At 38.6% G+C, this 20,520-nt stretch overlaps 1 protein-coding gene across 1 annotated transcript in view; it reads right to left on the reverse strand.

Annotated features, from left to right (window-relative positions):
- Positions 1-3,498: 3,498 nt before the first annotated feature.
- Positions 3,499-20,520, reverse strand: part of shisa9b (shisa family member 9b) — a 39,718-nt gene continuing 22,696 nt past the window's right edge. The window contains exons 3-4 of the mRNA XM_026930179.3: positions 11,912-12,058; positions 3,499-10,431 (exon numbers count right to left, since the gene is read on the reverse strand). Coding sequence (XP_026785980.1) covers positions 10,037-10,431; positions 11,912-12,058 — 542 coding nt within the window. The 3' untranslated portion in view covers positions 3,499-10,036. The remainder of the gene's footprint in view (positions 10,432-11,911; positions 12,059-20,520) is intronic.

The following is a 20,520-nucleotide window of genomic DNA, read 5'->3' on the forward strand; positions in this document are numbered from 1 at the left end:
TGGACCAGGAAAGATAAATGCTGTTATTGACCAATCATTCCACAGCACACTGCTTCTGTATACTTTGTGATAATGACAGGAATCTGTGTGCACAGTGACCGCAGCCAGACTACCGGTAGGATGTCCTGTCCCTAAGGCTTTGCAATGCTACTGAGTTGAAAAAAAATCAATTTTCCCCCTCTGTCTGAAGAATTGTCTAGAATCATCACCCTTTGCCCAGATATACTGTACGTTAGAGCTAATACTGTCTATTTAGAGATGCTGTTTATACAAATTCAATATCCTGCTTCAGTCTGCTCCATTTTGTTTATTCAAACAAAGACTGCTCATAGATCCTGGAGGCCAGAACAGTTTCATTTTACCGTTTCATTTTACAGGTCAGTAGTGTCCTTTCATTCTGAATAAAATGGCCATAACTACCAGGTGAGAAGTTTTCTTTGCTAAATTAAGTGAGGTCAGTGCTAGATATTAACTAGAGATTAACTAATGCTAGAGATTAACAAGCAGATTAACTCATAATAAAACCTGAAAATCTTAGCATAAACTAGCATTAGCATCTATTGTAGCCTCACTGTGATAGACAGACAAACATACAGATTTTAATAACCTGACTATTTCAATTCAATTATATTTGTATAGCGCTTTTAACAATGGACATTTTCACAAAGCAGCTTTACAGAAATAAATGGATTCAAAAAATATATTGTAAATATGTGAATTTATCCCTATTGACAAACAAATTCACAAAAGATTGAGAAGACAGGTTTATTGTAAAGACATGTTATAACTGGAACAGTACAACAGGGCGCCATTTTAGAACTTGCACATAGAAATGTTACATGTATTATTATAAAAAATAAAGGCTGACATCCTGTATAGAACATGGCAGGATGAGAAACGAAGTCTCATGGTTCTGTGATTGTCCAGTTTTTCAATCAAGAACACATTTAGGACAAAAGAGGAGAGTGATTTATTAAATGATGGTCATACATTTGTAACAGACATTGATTACATAATAATATTCCATTATAGTACAGCCAAATTACATGATCTGGGACCACTAATTGGTTTGTGTTTGTTTACTGTGTTGCCTACTACTATGTTTACTCTCAAGGTATTATTAAGGTTACTGAACTATTCTTCAAATACCATCACGTTTGATATATAAATTACAAAACAGACAACTAAATTTGAAAATTTATGCTGTTTAGCAACCATTAAGCTACTCTGTGATATGTAGTTACTGTATCACTATTCCATTTTTTTGATCCATTAGTACTATACAGTAATTTTATACATATATATATATATATATATATATATATATATATATATAATTTGCACAACCCATGCCATTTGCCGCAACCATTACCTGAGATATAAAACCATTTTCCGTCTGTCATCATACAAACTCCATTTAATGTAAGTGGTCCACCAAGAATTGGGTCACAGTTCTGGCATTCTGTAGAAATATCAGCCCTTTTGTACAATATCATTATACAGCATTAATAATGTTACTGTTCATGCTTTTCTGACCTTATAAAATAAAATAAGACCTGATTAGCAGATGAAATTTGTACTATATGTAGTACATTAGCATACTGGATTTGCACTGGCTCCTCTTGGTTGCTGCTTTTTGAAAAAAAGAATGAAGGCAGTTTGAGCTAATTAATGATAATGAATGCTAAAACAGTCAAACACAACACAATTAAATGATAATCAGCATTCCCAGGAGCTGTTTATCTGTATGGAACTGTGACATGAGGCTCGTACCTTTCAGCTAAGAAGTCTTAACCTGATTATTTAGGTTTGCAAGGACTGTAAAACATTTATAATCTCACTTTCTTTCATATTAAGAATAGCTTTTTTTGCATTCTCTCATATATATGATCCAAAATGTCCTCAATCTAATAAACAAGACTTATTCTCTCAATGTTTGTACAAGAAAGAGTCTGATGTGCTGCGTGCCATTAGGTCTCCATTCATTAGGTCTCCATTGGGTGAATGTCAAAACAGAAGCCATAATTTCAGCTTTTCATAGTCGATGTGGCAGTGACGCAGATTTGAGGGTTGAGTGGCATGACGAATACATGCAGTTAAAGTGTTGGCCAGCCATGCATCATTTGGCACGATAGCCATAATGCAACACATGGCAAATTGCATAAGTGGTGCTTTATATAACATGGAAAACATTTTAACATGTGGAATGGTGCTTGTACTCAACAAAATGTCTAAGTACATAATACGTAAATGCAGTGATACATATTTTTCATAATTCCACACAAAATCACTAACATTTAGTTCACTTTGTTTTCAAACGTACACCATGTGCAAAAATATAACTACACTGTTTTCAGATATACAGTCTAAGTGCTAATACTTGTGATTTTGTGGTACTTGCCACAATGACTTTTTTTTTGATGACTTTTCTTGTGGTTGTAATATTTTAATGAATATACAAGTGCACAATGAAGACTTTATGCAATGTAATTACACCTCATATCATACGTATATCATTCATTTAAAAAAACCATTCCACCTCTTGTAATAAGTAAATGTAGTCAGTGATACATATAGGTACAACTGCATGTTTTATTTATCTTTAGATTTAACTACTACTATTTCTCTGGGTGAATATTTAGTCCAAAATTATTGACTGGCTGGCCCAAGGCAAGACACCCATCATGATATTTAAAAGCCTATTTGAGGAATAATATACGAATGGAGAATGCAGTTATAAGAACTGTCATTTATTTTGGTCCTATAATACAAGGATGGCCTAAATGCGACGCAAAATATGATGCTCAGAAGCTGCGTAATAGTTTTACAAAATGAACAGACCCATCTTCTGAGGCGGGTGACAAAAGCTTGAATCATCTTTTATAATATCAGCATCAGCAGGACATTGTTCCAGCCGAACACAACATCAACTGCTTGCACAGGACTCCAAATAAAGTCATGCAAGTAATGAAGTCAGGTATTGTGGTGTTGTTGGAACCACTGCTTAAAGAGACTTCACCCTAACATGGATTTAGTGCAGTAATACCCACTGACTTTAAATACAGTACATTATAATTCCAATACAGTATACACTGGTAGTCTACTTTCCTAGAGATAGTTAAATTTAAATCATTGCATGTTAAGGAATCTACAGAAGTTACAACAAACAACAATGAAATTTGGGCTGGGAATGCTTTGCTACTATCTTCACTGACTCCCACGCTATTGGCTTTTATAAATAAAATTAAAAACATATATCATGTGACATTTATTTCTGGAAGTTCTACAGTATATTTTTTTCTGCCATCAGGTACAGAAGTAGATGACAAAGACTTATCAGATGCTAGTGAGTTACAATAATGAACAGAAACGTTTTAGGGCACTAGGCATTGATATTTCATCTTTAACAAGTCAACCACAGCTTATGGGCAAGAAAAAGGCATAAAACCAGCACTGTATCATTTTCGCGTCTCTGTAACCATTGGCACAAGTGATTTCACTTGGATTTTAGTGGTAGTTATAATCAGCTGAATTATAGCAAGTATGTTCTGTTTTCTCTGTAAGTAGATTTTATGTTATATATTTTAGTGGTAGTCTCACTAATGCGGACACTTGAACACAAATGTCCGCAGTTTTATTTTCAATGCCAACTGTCCAAAATACACATGCAGTGGTTTAAATATACAGATATCCGTCTAACACAGAGATCGAATGGCATTAAAGAGAAAATGTGAAGAAGGTAAATGAAGAATATAAACAGAATGATATAAAGTTCACAAGCCACGCTACAGCCACGCACAGAGAGTGCATACATCCTTTTGGCTAGGGATGAGTGGGTGCACTTTCGTTCCTGGCCATTGCTATTGAAAAGCTATCCTAATATAAAAACATTAATATTGTGTGTGTTGTTTTAATCAAACAAAATGTGAAAACTAAAATGTTGTAGGACATTATAAATGATGTGCAGGACAGGAACTACTGCTCCTTCTGCCATCCCTTTGCCCACCTGTCCATTTCATACAGTGTGAATGACTATTGTAAATAATATTGCTCATATCTGTAATTAAACAGGACCTAAAGAGAGAACAGTCTCAATTTATTTATTTCACATATCATGAACTTAGTATTATAAGGTTCTACCTGGGTGAAGAGCTGTTTGATATTTCCAGCTAGCAAACCACTAAAATCCTGAAATTTATATATACAGCACAACAAGGTTACTTCACATTTATATTACGGAAAGATTGAGACATTTAGAAAGAGGATTTTTAAACAGTGACCAAATGCCTGTAGAACGTTATTATTCTGTAAGATGAAATACTGACTGGTATTATAAGGTTCTATCTGGCTGTTTCTTATAAGGCAATCTCTTAATCTCATTAAATAATTAATGTCTGGAAATAAACTCAGCAGAGAAAGACATTTTGAGCCTAATAAGACCACATTTTGATCATAAGTACTGTACTTTTCAATAGGTTTTATTTTTCTTAATGTATTCTCTAAGTTTTAAAATACAAGATATTTAATTAAAAAAAAACTGAAGTTGCTCTTAAAACAAAATATTTTATTTTGAAATTTCACTTTAAAACATTTAACAATACTAAAATACATCAGAACATACAATACATTGTTTTGTTTGTTGTGAAAAAACATTTTACATTTCTGCTAGTTGACCTTTAGACGTTTATACTGGAAACTTCAGGTAATTAAGCACAGTGCATGTAGCTAGCTAATGTCAGCTGATGTTAGCTGATTTTAGCCACAATATTAGCTTTCCACCATGCTGAAGACTTTCTAATGTGCCCGGATATTTATAAATTGTAAATCCAGTGAGTATAGTAGACCTGCGCTGTAACTGTTTTGTACACAGAATTTTTATTAGTCTCATGGAGAATATGTACAACTAAAAGTTACTTTCTGCTTCGGCTTGCCATACTGAGGCATCAAGTCTGTTCTTCTCTGTCAACAAAATGTGTACGTTGTTTGGCCAAGGCCATGTTCATGCTGTGTTCATCCAGGATAACGATTGTCTGGAAGATAGAACCTTATACCATGTTTATATGTGAGTTTGTAGATTTGGTTTGGAGAACTTTAATTTCTTTTCCAAATATTACACCAAAAACCTAAAAATTAAAAATAACGCCAGATTAGGATAAAGTATTACCCAGTGATTAAGTTTTCGTGGTTATCTCATTTTTGGCCAAAATGGCAGATAGAACCTTATAATATTGAGATCACGATAGAACTGTTGATATGCATGCCTATAAAATCTACCTGTAGAAATCACAAATTTAAAAGTATATTTTATGTACTCAGCATCAGGATACAGCATTACCACAATTATTATTTCATTAATTTTTTTTTATGTTATTGCCCACCCCTACTCTTGCCATGTTTTCTTGGTATAAACACTTAAACACTAAAACAAAAGATTCAGACTAATTTTGGAATAGTATATAAGTTATATTCAGTAGTTTGTTTACAAAACACAATAAATGCCAATTTGTCACTTGTGTTTCTATCGATGGAATTGAATGCTTACGTTATGCCTGATCACACTGCAAGCAAACAGGTAAAATTATTAGTTTCCTTGCAAAATGCAATCTCTGCCATGTCTATATTTATACCAAACCGCTACATACTGCTGGAGAACTAAACCACCACGCCCAAAAACTTTTCAAACTGTTTGCGTTTCATATGTATATATAGGAGTATGTAGAGTTATTGGATCTTTCAATGATGCTGAGATCACCTTTGAGAGTGGGCCTAAATAAGCATCAAAAGAAGGTCACGGATAAGAGAAACTGAAAGTGTGGCAAAAATTCCAGAGAGGTGTATAGTTTCACGGTGCATCTAACAGCTCGTGTGGATTTCAACAGTTGTTAAAACAGAAGCATGTGCACAGAAAAGGGCTGAAACATACCCTACGGCTCTACACAAGCGAATATGCTCTGAGCTATGCAAACTAGATTTCACATTTCGTTGCATTCAGAAATGTGTCACGGCAAAATTTATAATGCAACACAAGCACAAGCTGAATTCTGAGCATTGCAGCAAGGGGGCGCTATATTCGGCTAAGGGCAGAGGCCGGTTTCTCCCCGACACATATGGCAGTTTGATGAGAGCTCTTGCAGAGCTGGTTTGCTCATACAAGCATATATGTGATGTGTCACTCCAGTCAAACAGCAATTGAAATGCCTGGCTAGAAACTGTGTGTTCTGTTAGTCACAAAAAAAATGTCAAGAGAAAATAGAAACAGCTTCGGAGAAGAAAAGGTTGAAGGATGTCCGTTGCGGGGATGCTGCGAGTGGCTACGGCTATCCTTCTATTCTAGAAATGCTTGGTCCTTCGATTTTCTGATTACCATGATTTGGTAATTTATTGGAAAAGTTTCAAAAATTTTAAAGACTTTTTTACCACCCCCTTGAGTACTGAGCCACATAACTGCCACAGAAATGCAAGAACACATGTTGAGTATGTACAGCAGGAATGTGCATTAGCAAAGTTTTAGACAGGTGTTGTCATCTGTGTATGCTTAGATACATAGGGTTTGTTTCGGCCCTCAAATGTGCTTCATATGAGATTTCAATGTGAATTGGCCTGTACTAACCACAGCTTGTACTAACCAGAGTTGTTTGTTCGATTTCATCCGGTCCAGCTACCAGAAGAAGTGGCTGATACCTCGATATTCTCCAGTGCATGTGCAAATGCATGATGAGAGCTTCGACAAAGTAATAAAGTGGCAAACTGTCAGTGAAATAGCATTTGTTATAAATACCTTCATGCCATGTCACTTCTTCCTCTTTGCTCTACTTGCCTTCATGCACATGTTGGACCACATGTAGATTTTGGAGTTATTCTGTGCATCTTGTGACTACAGTTGGAGCTATAGTTTTTCTATCCTCCAAAGCTGTGATATGCTCCTGTTTTCTTCTTCTGTTCCTCTCCAACACAGTGATTATATCCATTTCATACTTGGCTGGAGAGTTGGGCTGTGATTTGCTAGCTTATGTTTTCTCTTGTTGCTAGCTTAGCAACCTAGCCTATATTGTGTCACACTTATGTACTGTCCAACCTAGCTAGATCGTTGTTGTTTAGTGGCTTGCTCCAGTTCGCAGGATAGGAACATGTGTGTCCCTTCATTGGCTTTGTGCTGCCAACTGCATATCTGTCAAGCAGCTCACTCAGTCACTTTGTACTATGAGATAGGAGCATGTGTGTCAAGCATTTCCCTTACATTCACCAGGGCCTCCATCACCCTTATGCTGTCAACAGCATCCTCACGTAGTCACCAACTCACCCTCACCTATCCATGTCCCTCAGATCCACCGGAGCTATTGGCACTAACAGGACTGGAGCAGGCCTTGAGCTTTGCTGCCGTCTGCACCCCAGCAAAGTCACTCACTTGGCACTTAAAGTTTTTCACACCATTTTTTTCTCTCCATTCACTCTCACCCCAACAAAACCTCTGCAAAATGATTCAGAAACTGTTTGTCTGTTGCATTCAGCTTTTGGATTTGCGGCTAACTATTCAAGCAGACCATGCTGAGTTCAACCTGAACCTCCAAGTACTTAGGATTGTGAATCCAGAAGCCTGCGGACAGCCACTAGATGTGTGTCTACTGCCTTTGTATCAACCTAATCAGGCCCCAGCTTCAAAGCTCACTGATGGCTAGCCTGAGCGACAGCAATTTACCTACCAGTTCAACACAGTGGGGCAGCATATGCCCAAAAGAGTGGAACTTGCACCCAAAGGTCATGCAGCAGATCTGGGAAACCTTTGGCCAGGCACAAATGGTCTTTGCTGACACTGAGTTGGCTCATTGTCAGATGTGTTTTAGCAATTCAGCAAGCAAACCACAGAGTTCTACTCATGGCCCCGGAATGGCTAGTGAGACCCTGGTGTCCACTGCTGCTTTTGCTAGTGGTTGGGATGCCCTGACATGAATGGGGGAGCTGTGGCACCCTCGGCCAGTCTCCTGTGCCTGTAGTGTTGGCTCCTCAGAGCAGTGGGAAACTCAATGACTGCACTGTAGGAGTCCCTAGTATGTGGGCTTTGTATTAGGTGGAAACTTTTCCAAAAATGGTATGTGCACTGTTGATTGGACCCAGTGCACTGGACAAGTGCTAGCCTTCTTGAATGCTGGTTAGTGGCAATTCCCAGTCTATACTGGTGAATTGGTGGGAGCTATAGACAGCGTTTCTGAAAGCTAGATGCCTCAATCTACCATGCACCCTCCAAAAGCAACACCTGGGGAGGGACTTCCCCCTCATGTAGGAGTCCCTTAACACCTCTCCATACAAGCATCCATATGATATGCTGCTCTATAATGGGTATCACTGAAGATTGCTTTTTGCTGGAGATCACCAGAGGAAAAAGGATGAGGAAACTGCATGCCCAGGTGATAAGCTCACCCAGCATGTGCTGTCGGCTAAATGATTCCAGAGTAACCTTGTGGCCAAACCCACAGATCCTGCCTAAGGTTAACTCACTAAAATTTGTGAACCAGGATATTATCCTTGCATCGTTCTGCAAAAGTCAATCTGCAGAACATTCCCTACTGCGTCCAGTGCATACCTTACGGTAGTATTTATACGTTATGGTAGAACCGCAAGGCAAGATATTTGTTCATCAGGCCAGTCATTCATATGTCATAATGTGGGTGCTCCCTTGTCTAAGCAGAGACCCACTGGGTGACAGAAGTCATCACTACAGCCTACGAACAGGCTGAATGCTCAGTCCCTACCGTGACATGCCATGGTATGAAGTTATTTATAGCAAACACTACATCACTGTCACTCTGACCTTGTTGAAGGTCTAGTCATGCATGCATAGGTGCACTACATCTGTAACTAGCATTCTTATTGTTACAGATAAAATAAATAACTGTGTTGTACTTGGTTAGCATTTAGGTGAATTGGCCTATTTATATTCAAGTGGGGTGATATAAGAGTGATATAAATAGTGAACATCCACAAAACAGGGTTGTAAGAAATTGAAGAAGACTAATAATTCTGTGTCTCACGTCAGGAAAATAGAGTCTTATCCATGCATCTGTGCTAAGAATAGGTCTCGGGAGGTGGTAATGCACATGCATTTTTTGGACCAAATGGGTTTAAAAATACCACTGCACTGGCAGGTTTCAAATGACACACCCACTTTTTTGCCATTCTACCATCATTTGTTTATGACCTTTAAAATATCAACAGTGAGAGAATGTGAGCAAATGTGAAAAAATTGTCGTGTGCCCAAATAAAATGGCAACAGGCTGGCATTACTAAGCAAATTACACTTATATCTGCATGAAAATAGAGGCCTATATATTCACCTTTGTTGACAAAACACTGGAATTGCCTTTAAAATGCACAAAGTTTTTAAATGCCAGGTTTGACAGACAAGCACAGGCCCCAGGTTTATCAGATGTATGCTGTATCAGTACAGATATGGTTGTGGTTGTGGTATGCATTGTTCCGAGACAATATCAAAATGAACTAGGCAAGATTAAGAAAAATTAACTGTCCAGAATTGAGTTTCTGCCCCATTTGAGCCTGAGGTACAGGAAGGTACTCAGACACATTGCTGGCCATGTATCCCAGAACTATGCAGTCCTGTATACAGCATTACAGACTTACTGAACAGACTACCACTGTTTCCATAATCCACTGCAGATGAGTGTAATTGCATTACAATTTTATAGTCTGCTGAACAATTTGTTTGTGTCATAAGCTTATAACTATACTGTTAAATTGCATTATAATGCAGACATTACAGTAACTGAAACTGAGAGAGTACTGATTATAAAATATACTGCTTGTTGCTGTGGAATGAGTCCTACACCATCCTTTTTCATGCACAATCATTCCTGAAAAGAAAAAAGTACAGATCCTACACATGGGGCCCAGGAAGATGGTCAGATGCAGCTCTGCCAGTGCCAGGCCCTAAGAGAAAAAAAACAACTCTTAGGCCTCCTCAAATCTTTCTTTCCCTCTTCCATTACTCTAGTCTGGCTCAGGTCAGCTGGCTGTGTCATATCTCTCACACGGTCACCTCAGTCTTGCTGTTACTGATGAAGTATGGGTGGGGAGGCAGGTAATGCTGGCTGTGTGAGCTCAGCTCATTGACCTGCTCCAGTAGCGTGCTGTGCTTTTTAGGGGCATATGTGTGGCGACGCCCAAGCGCCTCTGATCCATCCCGGCTCCTCAGCATGCCTGGGGCAGAAATGGTGTTGGAGCCATAGGGCAATGGGTGTGAGCCTGACACCTTAATGGTCTTGGCCTTGTGTCCATTTTGTTTTTGGCAAGGCAACTCTGGGCTATAAGGGTTGGTTGGCTCCGGCTCAAGTTGCACTGGATGCAGGGGTAGTGTGCCTTTGGTCGTCAATTCCACCCCATGTCTCCGATTTGTGTAAAAGTTCTCGTTAGCTTTCTCAGCTGAAAACACAAGCAGAAACAAACAATGGGTGTTCAAAGTGAGCCAATAAAATCTGCAAAGCTGCCTTATATGCAAAACTGTGAGGATATTTTGGCCTTGTGGCAAACATGCTGCAGTTTGCTTTTCTCCAATGAGGACTTTGTTGGAGCCAGCTCTACACACATTATATTCAGTCCCTCTGAGAAATATATTCATAACAAGAAAGCTAAGGAAGATATTTTATGTATACAGTTACAAGTGGAAGGAGTATCTATGGGAAAATAATGTCTACATTAGGTTTTAACAAGTTTGCAAGGTATCGAAATGGTCTGAGATTGTAAAATGTATTCAATTATTCATTCAGCCACAGATTGTTCTAGTTATTTTTATGCATCCATAATTAACATCCATTCATTAATCTTCAGTAAGCACTTCATCCTGGTAAAGGTCACAGTGGATCCAAAGTCCAGTCCAGGCACACTGAGCCTGTGGTCAAAGGAAACCAGAGAACCCGGGGAAACCAACATGGGAAGAAGATGCACAGACAGTAATCCAAGTTCTGGATGTAGCAGGAGCCCTTGGAGATGGTAACCAAAAAGCAATCAAAAATATTTTTTAAGTTTTAGGTGTTAAACCCATATGAATTTTGTTTATCTAAATTTGTTGATGCAGTTATATCAAGCACTTATCTTTGATCATCAGTCTCTAGAGATTTTTTGTTCTTTCAGTTTTTTTAGCCAATCCCCAGTGAGGCAGGGTGAGATGTAAGTTTCCCACCTTTCACACACTGGTATCGCCTTGAAACTGTCTAAATCTCTAATTGGGAGAGCATATATGTGCATGAGATCTCTGCGATATTTTAGACTGCTTAATTAAATATCCTTGAGGTGACCTTTCTAACCCTGGCACCCCTTGAGTCCCTGCTTGCTTAGAACTAACACTTAGCTACAGGCAGAGCAGCATGCAAAACAAGCCAGGCAGTAGAGACAGGAAGGTCACCTGGGAGAACAAGGCTCATTCATGTACATCAATACCCCAAGATTAGCAAATATCAGTGGCAATGAGCACCATGTCTCAGTTAGCAGTGGGTCAAACATTTTAACACAGCAGTGGGCCAAACATTTCAAACATTCTCTGACTGCTGTCTTTCAAAAGGCAGCACTTAATGGATTACCTGGAGGAAAACCTTGGCTGAGACTGATTGTCTCGGCAAGACATCCACCATTATGCATTGTTTCTTCTGCCAGCATCTGTCCTCAAATTCAGACAGCTATCTGCCAACTAACATCTTTAATGAGCTGGACCTTGATGCAGAATAATTTTTTTAATTTTTTTAATTTTTTTTTTGTAATTTAAACATCCATATTAAAAGTTATCAGGAAAATCGCCATCATAGTTCTACTGCCGTTGAATTTCTGTTACTGATCTATTTTTAATCTCTGATAGTATACAATTTCAGACCTGCTTTTGCATTTGAATGAACTAAAAAGTTTAGCTTACCTACTGCTTTCAATGATGCATATTTGTTGAGCTCTTTGACAGGCTGGGGTTGCTCATAGGTGTGAGAGGCCTGTCCCAGTGTGGGGTACTGGGTCATTGCCTGCATTAGGCCTGATCCTGGACCCACACTGTTTATCTGGTTGCTTTCTGAAAAGAAGAGAAGAGAAAAGCCAAGGGGATGAGGAACAGGACAAGCTTCTTTATCAGAAAATAGAGACTTCTATGTGCAAATTATGTATGTAAAGAAGCCATAAGGGTTTACTAGCTATTCTAAGAACATTGTCCCCTAACCAGTGATGTAATCTGTTCTGAAGTAGTGAGTGAAGCGGTTGATGAATGATATTTGTTGCGCATCGTTATGTGTATTTACTTGCCTTTCTAGCCTTCTATGATTCAAATGGTTGTCACTGGTACTCTGACTGAATGGTCTGCGCACTGCTTAGTACTAGCACTTGCTATAACCTCTTGCTTTTTTCATCCTATGACTATCTTACCTTTGTTTATTGTTATTTTGTAGAACTTGTATTATTGTCACCTCTTGTCACCTGCTTTTCTACATGCCATCTCCAGGAAAGGAGCTAAATCTAACTGAATCCTTTAAACTGCTAATGTCAAGCAGGTTAATTTTCAAACCAATAGCAATCTATTGCTGAGACAGCCTTTAAAATCTTTAATATTTTTCTTCTGATTTCTATTCTGCATTACTTGGTCAGAAGCTTTCAAGGCTTGTCCATTCGAGGGACACAGCTGCCCTAAGTCACAGAACTATTCAGGAGATGTTCTGATCCAGCAGCAGACAGCTGGTCAATTGAATGGTGCACAGCAGCATGGCAAATTAACTACTGGAGACAAGCCAGATGTTGTGAGCATTATTTTTAATTGGCCTGCTGAGTATACGCATGACCCCATATACTCTGGTAAGGATTAAGGAACAGCAAAGCAACATGTATATTGATTTTTTTTTCACAGTGTTGTGAATAAAGCACTGCTGTCCACTCTTTGTACTGTGTAATAGGTGTGCTTATTGAATTCTATAGTGTATTGTCTGTGCTATTTTCACATCACTCATGTGAGCCTAATCTTTCCCAATGTCTTGTGTTTAGCACTGCATTTCACAGTCTGTGACAGGAGAATCATGTGTTGTGGTCTGATTTTGTCACATGTGTGTTTTCTCACCAAAAACAATGTTTGTAAAAGTGTTAAAAATTAAAGAAGAAGAAATATAATTACACAAGTACTCAGACTCTTTAATATGTACTTCGTTGAAGCCCCTTGGCAATCTTCTCCCATTTACAGACTAGTCCCAAAGTATATTTTGATATACTTAAAAAACATATTTTGTATACAATCAGGGCCATCCAAATTTGGAAATTGACAAAGTTATTGTTATTTTAGCTGTCTACCACATATTAGAATATTGGTATATTGAAGTTGAAATTAAATAATGACTATAAGCTCAACTACTGTACATGATACATTCTTAAAAAGAAAAGATGCAACGGTGAGCTCAGGAACATCAACAGGCCTAGAAGACCACTGAAAGCAAATATGGTGGATGACAGAAGAATTCTTTCCCTGGTGAAGAAAAACCCCTTCACTGCAATTGACCAGATGAAGAACACCCTCAAGGAGGCACTTGTATTTATGTCAAAGTCAACAATCAAGAGAGGATTTCACCAGAGTAAATACAGAAGGTTTACCACAACTATTGTAAACTATGGTAAGCCTCAAAAACAGGAAGACATGAATATGCTTCAAAATTGGGCAGCACTTCACAGTGCAAATAGACGATGTCCTTAAGCATACTTCGAAAGCAACCCAAGACTTTTTAAGGCAAGAAAAGTGGAATGTTCTGCAATGGCCAAATCAATCATCTGACATAAAGCATGCATTTCACTTGCTGAAGGCAAAACGCCCAAGAACAACCAGGAACTGAAAACAGCTGAAAACAGCAAAGACCTAGCAGAGCATCACACTCTTATGTACCCTTACTCAAAACTGTTGCTACAAAGTTGGAAGCACACAGTTGTATAGAATGTCTTTGAAAGCTGTAGCATTACAATTTCCCTTCACTGGAACTAAGAGGCTCAAACCTGTTCCAGCATGACAATGCCCCTGTGCACCAGGCGAGCTCCATGAAGACATGATTTCCTAAGGATGGAGTGGAAGAACTTCAGTGGCCTGCACAGAGCCCTGACCTCAACCCCACTGAACACTTTTGGGATTAATTGGAGCACTGACTGCACCCCAGGCCTCCTTGCCTCACTACTGCACTTGTGGTTAAATGGGCAAATCCCCATGGCCATGCTGTAGTGGGGGACCAACTCCATATTAATGGCCATGGTTTGGAATGGGATGTTCAACAAGCACATCGGTATGATGGTCAGGTGTCTACATACTTTTGACCATATAGAATGTGTGTGTGTGTGTATGTGTGTGTATATAAGAGTGGACCCCAATGTGTTTTTCTGTTGTTGTAGCCCATCTGCTTCAAGGTTCAATGTGTTGTGCATTCTGAGAAGCTTTTCTGCTCACCACAGTTGTAAAAAGTGCGTATTTGTGTTAAGATTCTCCTCTGACCACTTTCATCAACAAGGTGTTTCCGCCTGCAGAAATGCCGCTCACTGGATGTTTTCTGTTTTTCTCACCATTCTGTGTAAACTCTAGAGACTGATTTGCATGAAAATTTTTCCCCATTCTGATGTTTAATGTGAACATTAACTGAAGCTTTTGACCTGTATCTGCACGAGTTTATGCATTGCGCTTCTGAGACCCAAATGCATGAATGGGCAGGTGTGTGTTTGTGTGTATGTGTGTGTGTGACTATGGCTACTTTAAGTAGCATATAATTTGGCATATAATGATTTTCAAATCTGCTGACAGTGACATATGATCTCTTTGGCATGATCACTACTCAAATAAATCATATATCCCCAGATTATTAAAACTGATGCACAGAGACAGCATTTAAAAGGCACCAATGTGATTCCAAATTGATTTCACGTTATTAATATTCACATTGTGATGTATTCTCTGAGGTCTCGTCATTTACAGTCTGCATTCCACAGGTTCTTATTTGTGTGTAGAAGCTCATCCATATAGTCACGTATTGATCATGAGATAATTTTTCCTATATGTGTCACCGATCATGCAAGTCAACACCAGCATGAAAGAAGATGATTCTGCCAAGATACGTTTGTACACTGCAGTAATCTGTGGAAAAGATAGAGGGTCACATAATTCGACTGGCTCAATCCCCCCCCCATACCCCCCCCCCCCCCCCCACTCTCTCTCTCTCTCTCTCTCTTTCTCTCTCTTTCTCACCTTGTTCTCTGTCACCAGTCTTGTTTTCAGTTTTGTTTGGGATGTTCTCCAATACACTATTGTCACAAGTCTTTACTCAACCGTGAAACTTAAGTGAAGTATCAGAATAGCATTGCTGTACTATGTCTTTATTTCCCTTTAGTGCACATTGCTGAACCTGGTTTGAAACCAAACTGGTCCTGTTTGTGTTTCATCTGTTTGTAAATCATCGCTTCAAGTGGTTAGTCACTCGGCAAATGGCCGACAAAGCTGTTCAGATTTGGGTATAAATTATTTCTCAGGTGACAAAATCGAGTGTCAGTCTGACAGAAATTGCTGTAATTTGTGACCGGCTCTTGAACAGAACAGGCATTTGTCCTGTTGAGAGGACATGTCAGCTCTCACCAAAATGTCACCCGGGCTTCTTTTCCCATCATTCTCCCCTGGCACACTCTTTGATTGGATTTTAAGCCATTTCTGCAGACAGCAACATAATGAATATGCCAGCATTAGTTACACATGCTTCCTGGTCTGTGGTTCTGCAGCCTGTAGACAGCACATTTCACACAGCCACTAAGCTCTATTACAGTCAACTGTCAAGGCCAGGAGTCAGTATTTCACAAACAAGACCATAGTATCATTACTGAGTGTGGAACCATGTATCTCTGATCCTTGGTGGTGTAAAGAGAGCATTTCAACTTACACTAGAAAACATCTAACGGATAAAAGATATTAGGCAGTCCCACTAAACAGTTAGCAGTTCCACATGCCACTGAACACGCTGTTTACAGCTCAGACGAGTTAAAACTATCACACGAAAATTCAGTTACATTATCTGATAAATATCTACACTATAGGAACTAAACTACAGCTAAACAATAAGTAAAGGTGAACACAGTTTAGCAGTAGGCATGCAAGCACCCAAGCCCCATTAATGATAGGCAAATATAGGCAAAAAAAAATACAATACCTGAAGGCCAACGAACTATAAGCACCAAGCTATTTATGTTGAGATTGCTTTGCAGTAGGGACAATTTTCTCTGTACTGTTTACTGTTTTCCAATGTGGCCACCCCGACAGAGTACTCTCTCTCTCTCTCTCTCTCTCTCTCTCTCTCTCGTTCTCTCTCTCTCTTTCTCTGAGGAAAGGACTGTCATTCATGCTGTATCCACATCAACCTAATATGGAAATCATGAATTTAGGCAAAGTGAAAACATTCGCCACTGAAACAAACACAATGCCATTAGGCACAGTGCAACCATAGAAACATGCAAATGCATTTTTGAAAAACACACTGTGTTCTGACAGACATGATTGATTGGTAAGAGAGTACATATCCAGATGCGACAGTTTCTGCCACAGCGTCAGCGCAGTGAAACCCTGGTGACAACACATAGAGATATGTGATATATCCTTCAAATAATATGATGATATTCAGGGTATTTTTGTGATAAAATTATTTTGTGATAATATGAAAATGTTTAATTTTAATTCAAAATAAAGTGTTTATTATGTAATGCAGACAATCATAACAAGTTTGGCTTTAGTCATTTCCTTCCACTGCTTGCTTTTTCTGTCATATGGTGTGCAAGTTGCAAATTCTTCAGCTATGGTTGTCTATGTTAGTTTGGTTTATTGTTTAACCTTGTCTGATTAACCAAATCACTTCCATACTACTGACATAAACTATATGGCCAAAGGTTTGTGGACACCTGATCATCACACCCATATGTGCTTGTTGAACATCTCATTCCACATTTATTCCCCCTTTGCTATTATAATGAGCTCCACTCTTCCGGGAAGCTTTCCACTAGATGTTGGAGCGTGGCTGTGGGGATTTGAGTTCATTCAGCTACAAGAGCATTAGTGAGGTCAGGCGCTGATGTTGGGATGTCGAGGAGGTCTGGGGTTCAGTCGGTGTTCCAGTTCATCCCAAAGGTGTTCAGTGGGGTTGAGGTCAGGGCTCTGTGCAGGACACTCAAGTTCTTCCACTCCAACCTTCACACACCATGTCTTCATGGAGCTCGCTTTGTGCACAGGGGCGTTGTCATGCTGGAACAGGTTTCAGCCTCTTAGTTCCAGTGAAGGGAAACTGTAATGCTACAGCATACAAAGACATTTTATACAACTGTGTGCTTCCAACTTTGTGGTAACAGTTTGGGGAAGAACCAGATATGGATGTGATGGGCAGGTGTCCACAAAGTTTTGGCCATATTGTGTAGCTACTAATTTACAAACTAAGTTATCCCAAAGTCAGCAATGATCTCATTCTCTGCACTCTTTGTCATGTCTGTTTCTTGTTATACATCAAGGATTTTAGATTTGCTGAGGAGTACTGAGACTCCAAAATTGGGAAAACAGGAGAACTGCTTTAAAATACTCAAGTATCAGGATACTCTTCATGTTTTTGGACTTAAAAACAAGCATATCTCTTATAAAATTATGTGCCAGTAGTGAATCATCTTTGTTGTGCTGATTCTTGGGCTGAAACCATAAAAATCTGCCTTTTGGAAAATTTAGCCCTGTCCATTTAAATTTATGATAAATTACTTACAAACTAATAATAGGGTTTTTGCCATATCTTCACAATTTTTTTTTTTTTAGGCCTGATTGATTTACATTTTAGCCTAAAACTTCCATTTCTTGACTCAAACCAGACAAAAAAGTACCCAGGATCATTAAGCTCTGCCCATTTTGCCAAATAAACAACACATTTTTTTAAATTGCACATGCAATCAGGCAGTTTTGTTTGTACAACAGCCACATTACCTGCATAATTTGTACCACACCTGCATAATATTCACTGTTTTGTTTGCTTAGCTTCTGCGCCAAATCTTGTGCCAATCAGGGAAAGTTGGAACGTCTATTGTTATGTTAAAATTGAAATATCTCTTGTGCTTGTTCAAAGAGGAAAATGTTCATGCTGTCAAAAGAAATTGCACATGCAATCAGCAGTTTGATTTACATTCATCAATCACTTTAGGAACATTTTTCAATCAGCCAATCATGTGCCATCAGCGCAATGCATAAAAATCATGCAGATACAGGTCAAGAACTTCAGGTAATGTTCACATCAAACATCAGAATGGGGAAAAAATGTGACTTCAGGGACTTTGACCATAGCATTTTTGCTGATGCCTGATTTAAGTTTCACACACAACCATCTGTAGAGTTTACACAGAATGGCAAGATAAACAAAAAAGCCATCCAGTCAGCAGGAGGCAGAAACAACTTACTGATGAGAGAGAGAGAGAGAGAGAATGGCCAGATGGGTTCGAGCTGACAGGAAGTCTATGGTAACTTTAATAATCTCTCTTTACAACCGTGCTGAGCAGAAAAGCATCTCAGGACAAACAACATGCCAAAGCTTGAGGTGGATGAGCTACAACAGCATACTGTCTCATATTATTTTACTATTTCTATTGAATTAACCACAAAGCTGAATTTATGTGAACCCAGGAACTTCCAACTGTTTTTTCCCACTAAATCACCACTTGTCAATTTTTTCAGCACTGACACGAATACATAGGCTTATAATGTTTAATCAAATGTTAGAGTTAAATTACTTATAGGGGAGTGCCAGGCTAATAGAGGAGCGCCACACCACATGACGTGAGTTCTCTTTCCTGTGTGTAAAAGTCGATATCATGTTGGTGGACAGGATTTTCACCGTATCCATAAACCACAAGAATCGAGCCATCACTGAAAAAAATAAAGCATCATTTTTGCTTTTTTATTGTGTGTTCTGAATGAATGGAGTAATAAGGATTCAGCCAGTTGTTATTTTAGGTCTGGACTGGTGCTTTTGTGTGAGAACAGCACTGCCCTTCTAATAGGCCAACTGCATTGGTTTCAAGATCCCAAAATACTGCTTTGCATTTTTCATGAGCTCTTGACGGGTGTCTGTATCTCTGGTTTCAGCTCACTTAGGACTGGTCTCAATTGCTTCAGATAACCTTTGTGTCCTTAGCTGCTACAATCAAGTTGTCTTTTCTTTTCTCATGTTGTTCCTTTGTTTAAAAAAACACTGCACTTTAGGGCTAAAGATGGTTGAATATTTTAATCACCTATGTTCTGCATGCCCTGATAGTTCATTTGATACCAAACAAAATAGTATGAACCATGCAAAAGGTGAACTGACACGACACCACAAAATGTAGCGAGTGTGTTATGATGCCCAAATAATTATTAGATGACATCAATTTCAAACTGCTTGACACCTGATCAAAACATTCCCATAATAAAAAAATACTCAACAAAGTTATACCTGTTATTCCACAGCAATTTGCCAATGACTGCATTTTTTTAATTCATTTATGGTTAGTGTTATGGAATGTCCTTGAGACAAACTAGTTCCTGTTATCACTTATATTATAGAGAGCAGCTACAGAGAGTCATTCTTTAGTTAATAAGAAAACTTTAAAAGGAAAAAACACAGTTTATGTTAAGGAGAAAGCGCAAAGTCATCTTTCCCACTTGCATGACACAAAGCACTTAAAACTGAGACTCATTCCATAAATGTTACATAAACATCTTCTAAAAAGAAAACCATATCAATGATTATACAGATTATGTACATCATCCAATACGCAGTGCTGCTACAAAGTTTGTGACCTCTTCACAGTTTTCTGTATTTCTGCATAAATTTGGCCTGAAGTGCGATCAGAATTTGAATCAGATATTTATTGTTGCTCAGTAAATAAATGTAAGAACTATAATGTTTTTGAGTCAGTTGTTTAATTGGGTTCTCTTTATCTAGTTTTAGGACCTAGATGAAGATCTGATCACATTTCTGGTCAAATTTTGCAGAAATACAGGAAATTGTAAAGGGTTCACAAACTTTCTAGCGGTACTGTACAAGTCCCTGTGAATGATTATAGAAATGATAATGTGTTAGAACTAGCCCTGAAATTATTAGTCGACATAATTGTCAACGTCAATTATGAGAAATTATATTATTATACTTTACAGGACAACAGAAGAGCGTGTAGGCGTCCGTTGCTGGGTTGAATGTAAAACCACAGTGGCTCGAAACTGTTCAGGGAGTTTTAAAGAACAGAAAAAAAACAGATCTATGAATTTCACTTGCAAAGTACAGGTTTCTCGTTTAGATAACAATAAGCCATACAGAGCCATCAGACTGAATGCGTAAAAAGGTTTAATATTGTTCATGTGAACTTAAATGTGACTGACTGATCACAACACGAGTCGTCTGTCTCGAAGACAGAACTCAGAAATGATGCTGGCAATAAGAGAGGAGTCAAAAAATTAATACCTAAAGCACTGATAGTTTAACTTTAAAAAAA

Source organism: Pangasianodon hypophthalmus, chromosome 23 (genome assembly GCF_027358585.1).
Source record: "Pangasianodon hypophthalmus isolate fPanHyp1 chromosome 23, fPanHyp1.pri, whole genome shotgun sequence".
Classification (NCBI taxonomy): Eukaryota; Metazoa; Chordata; class Actinopteri; order Siluriformes; family Pangasiidae; genus Pangasianodon; species Pangasianodon hypophthalmus.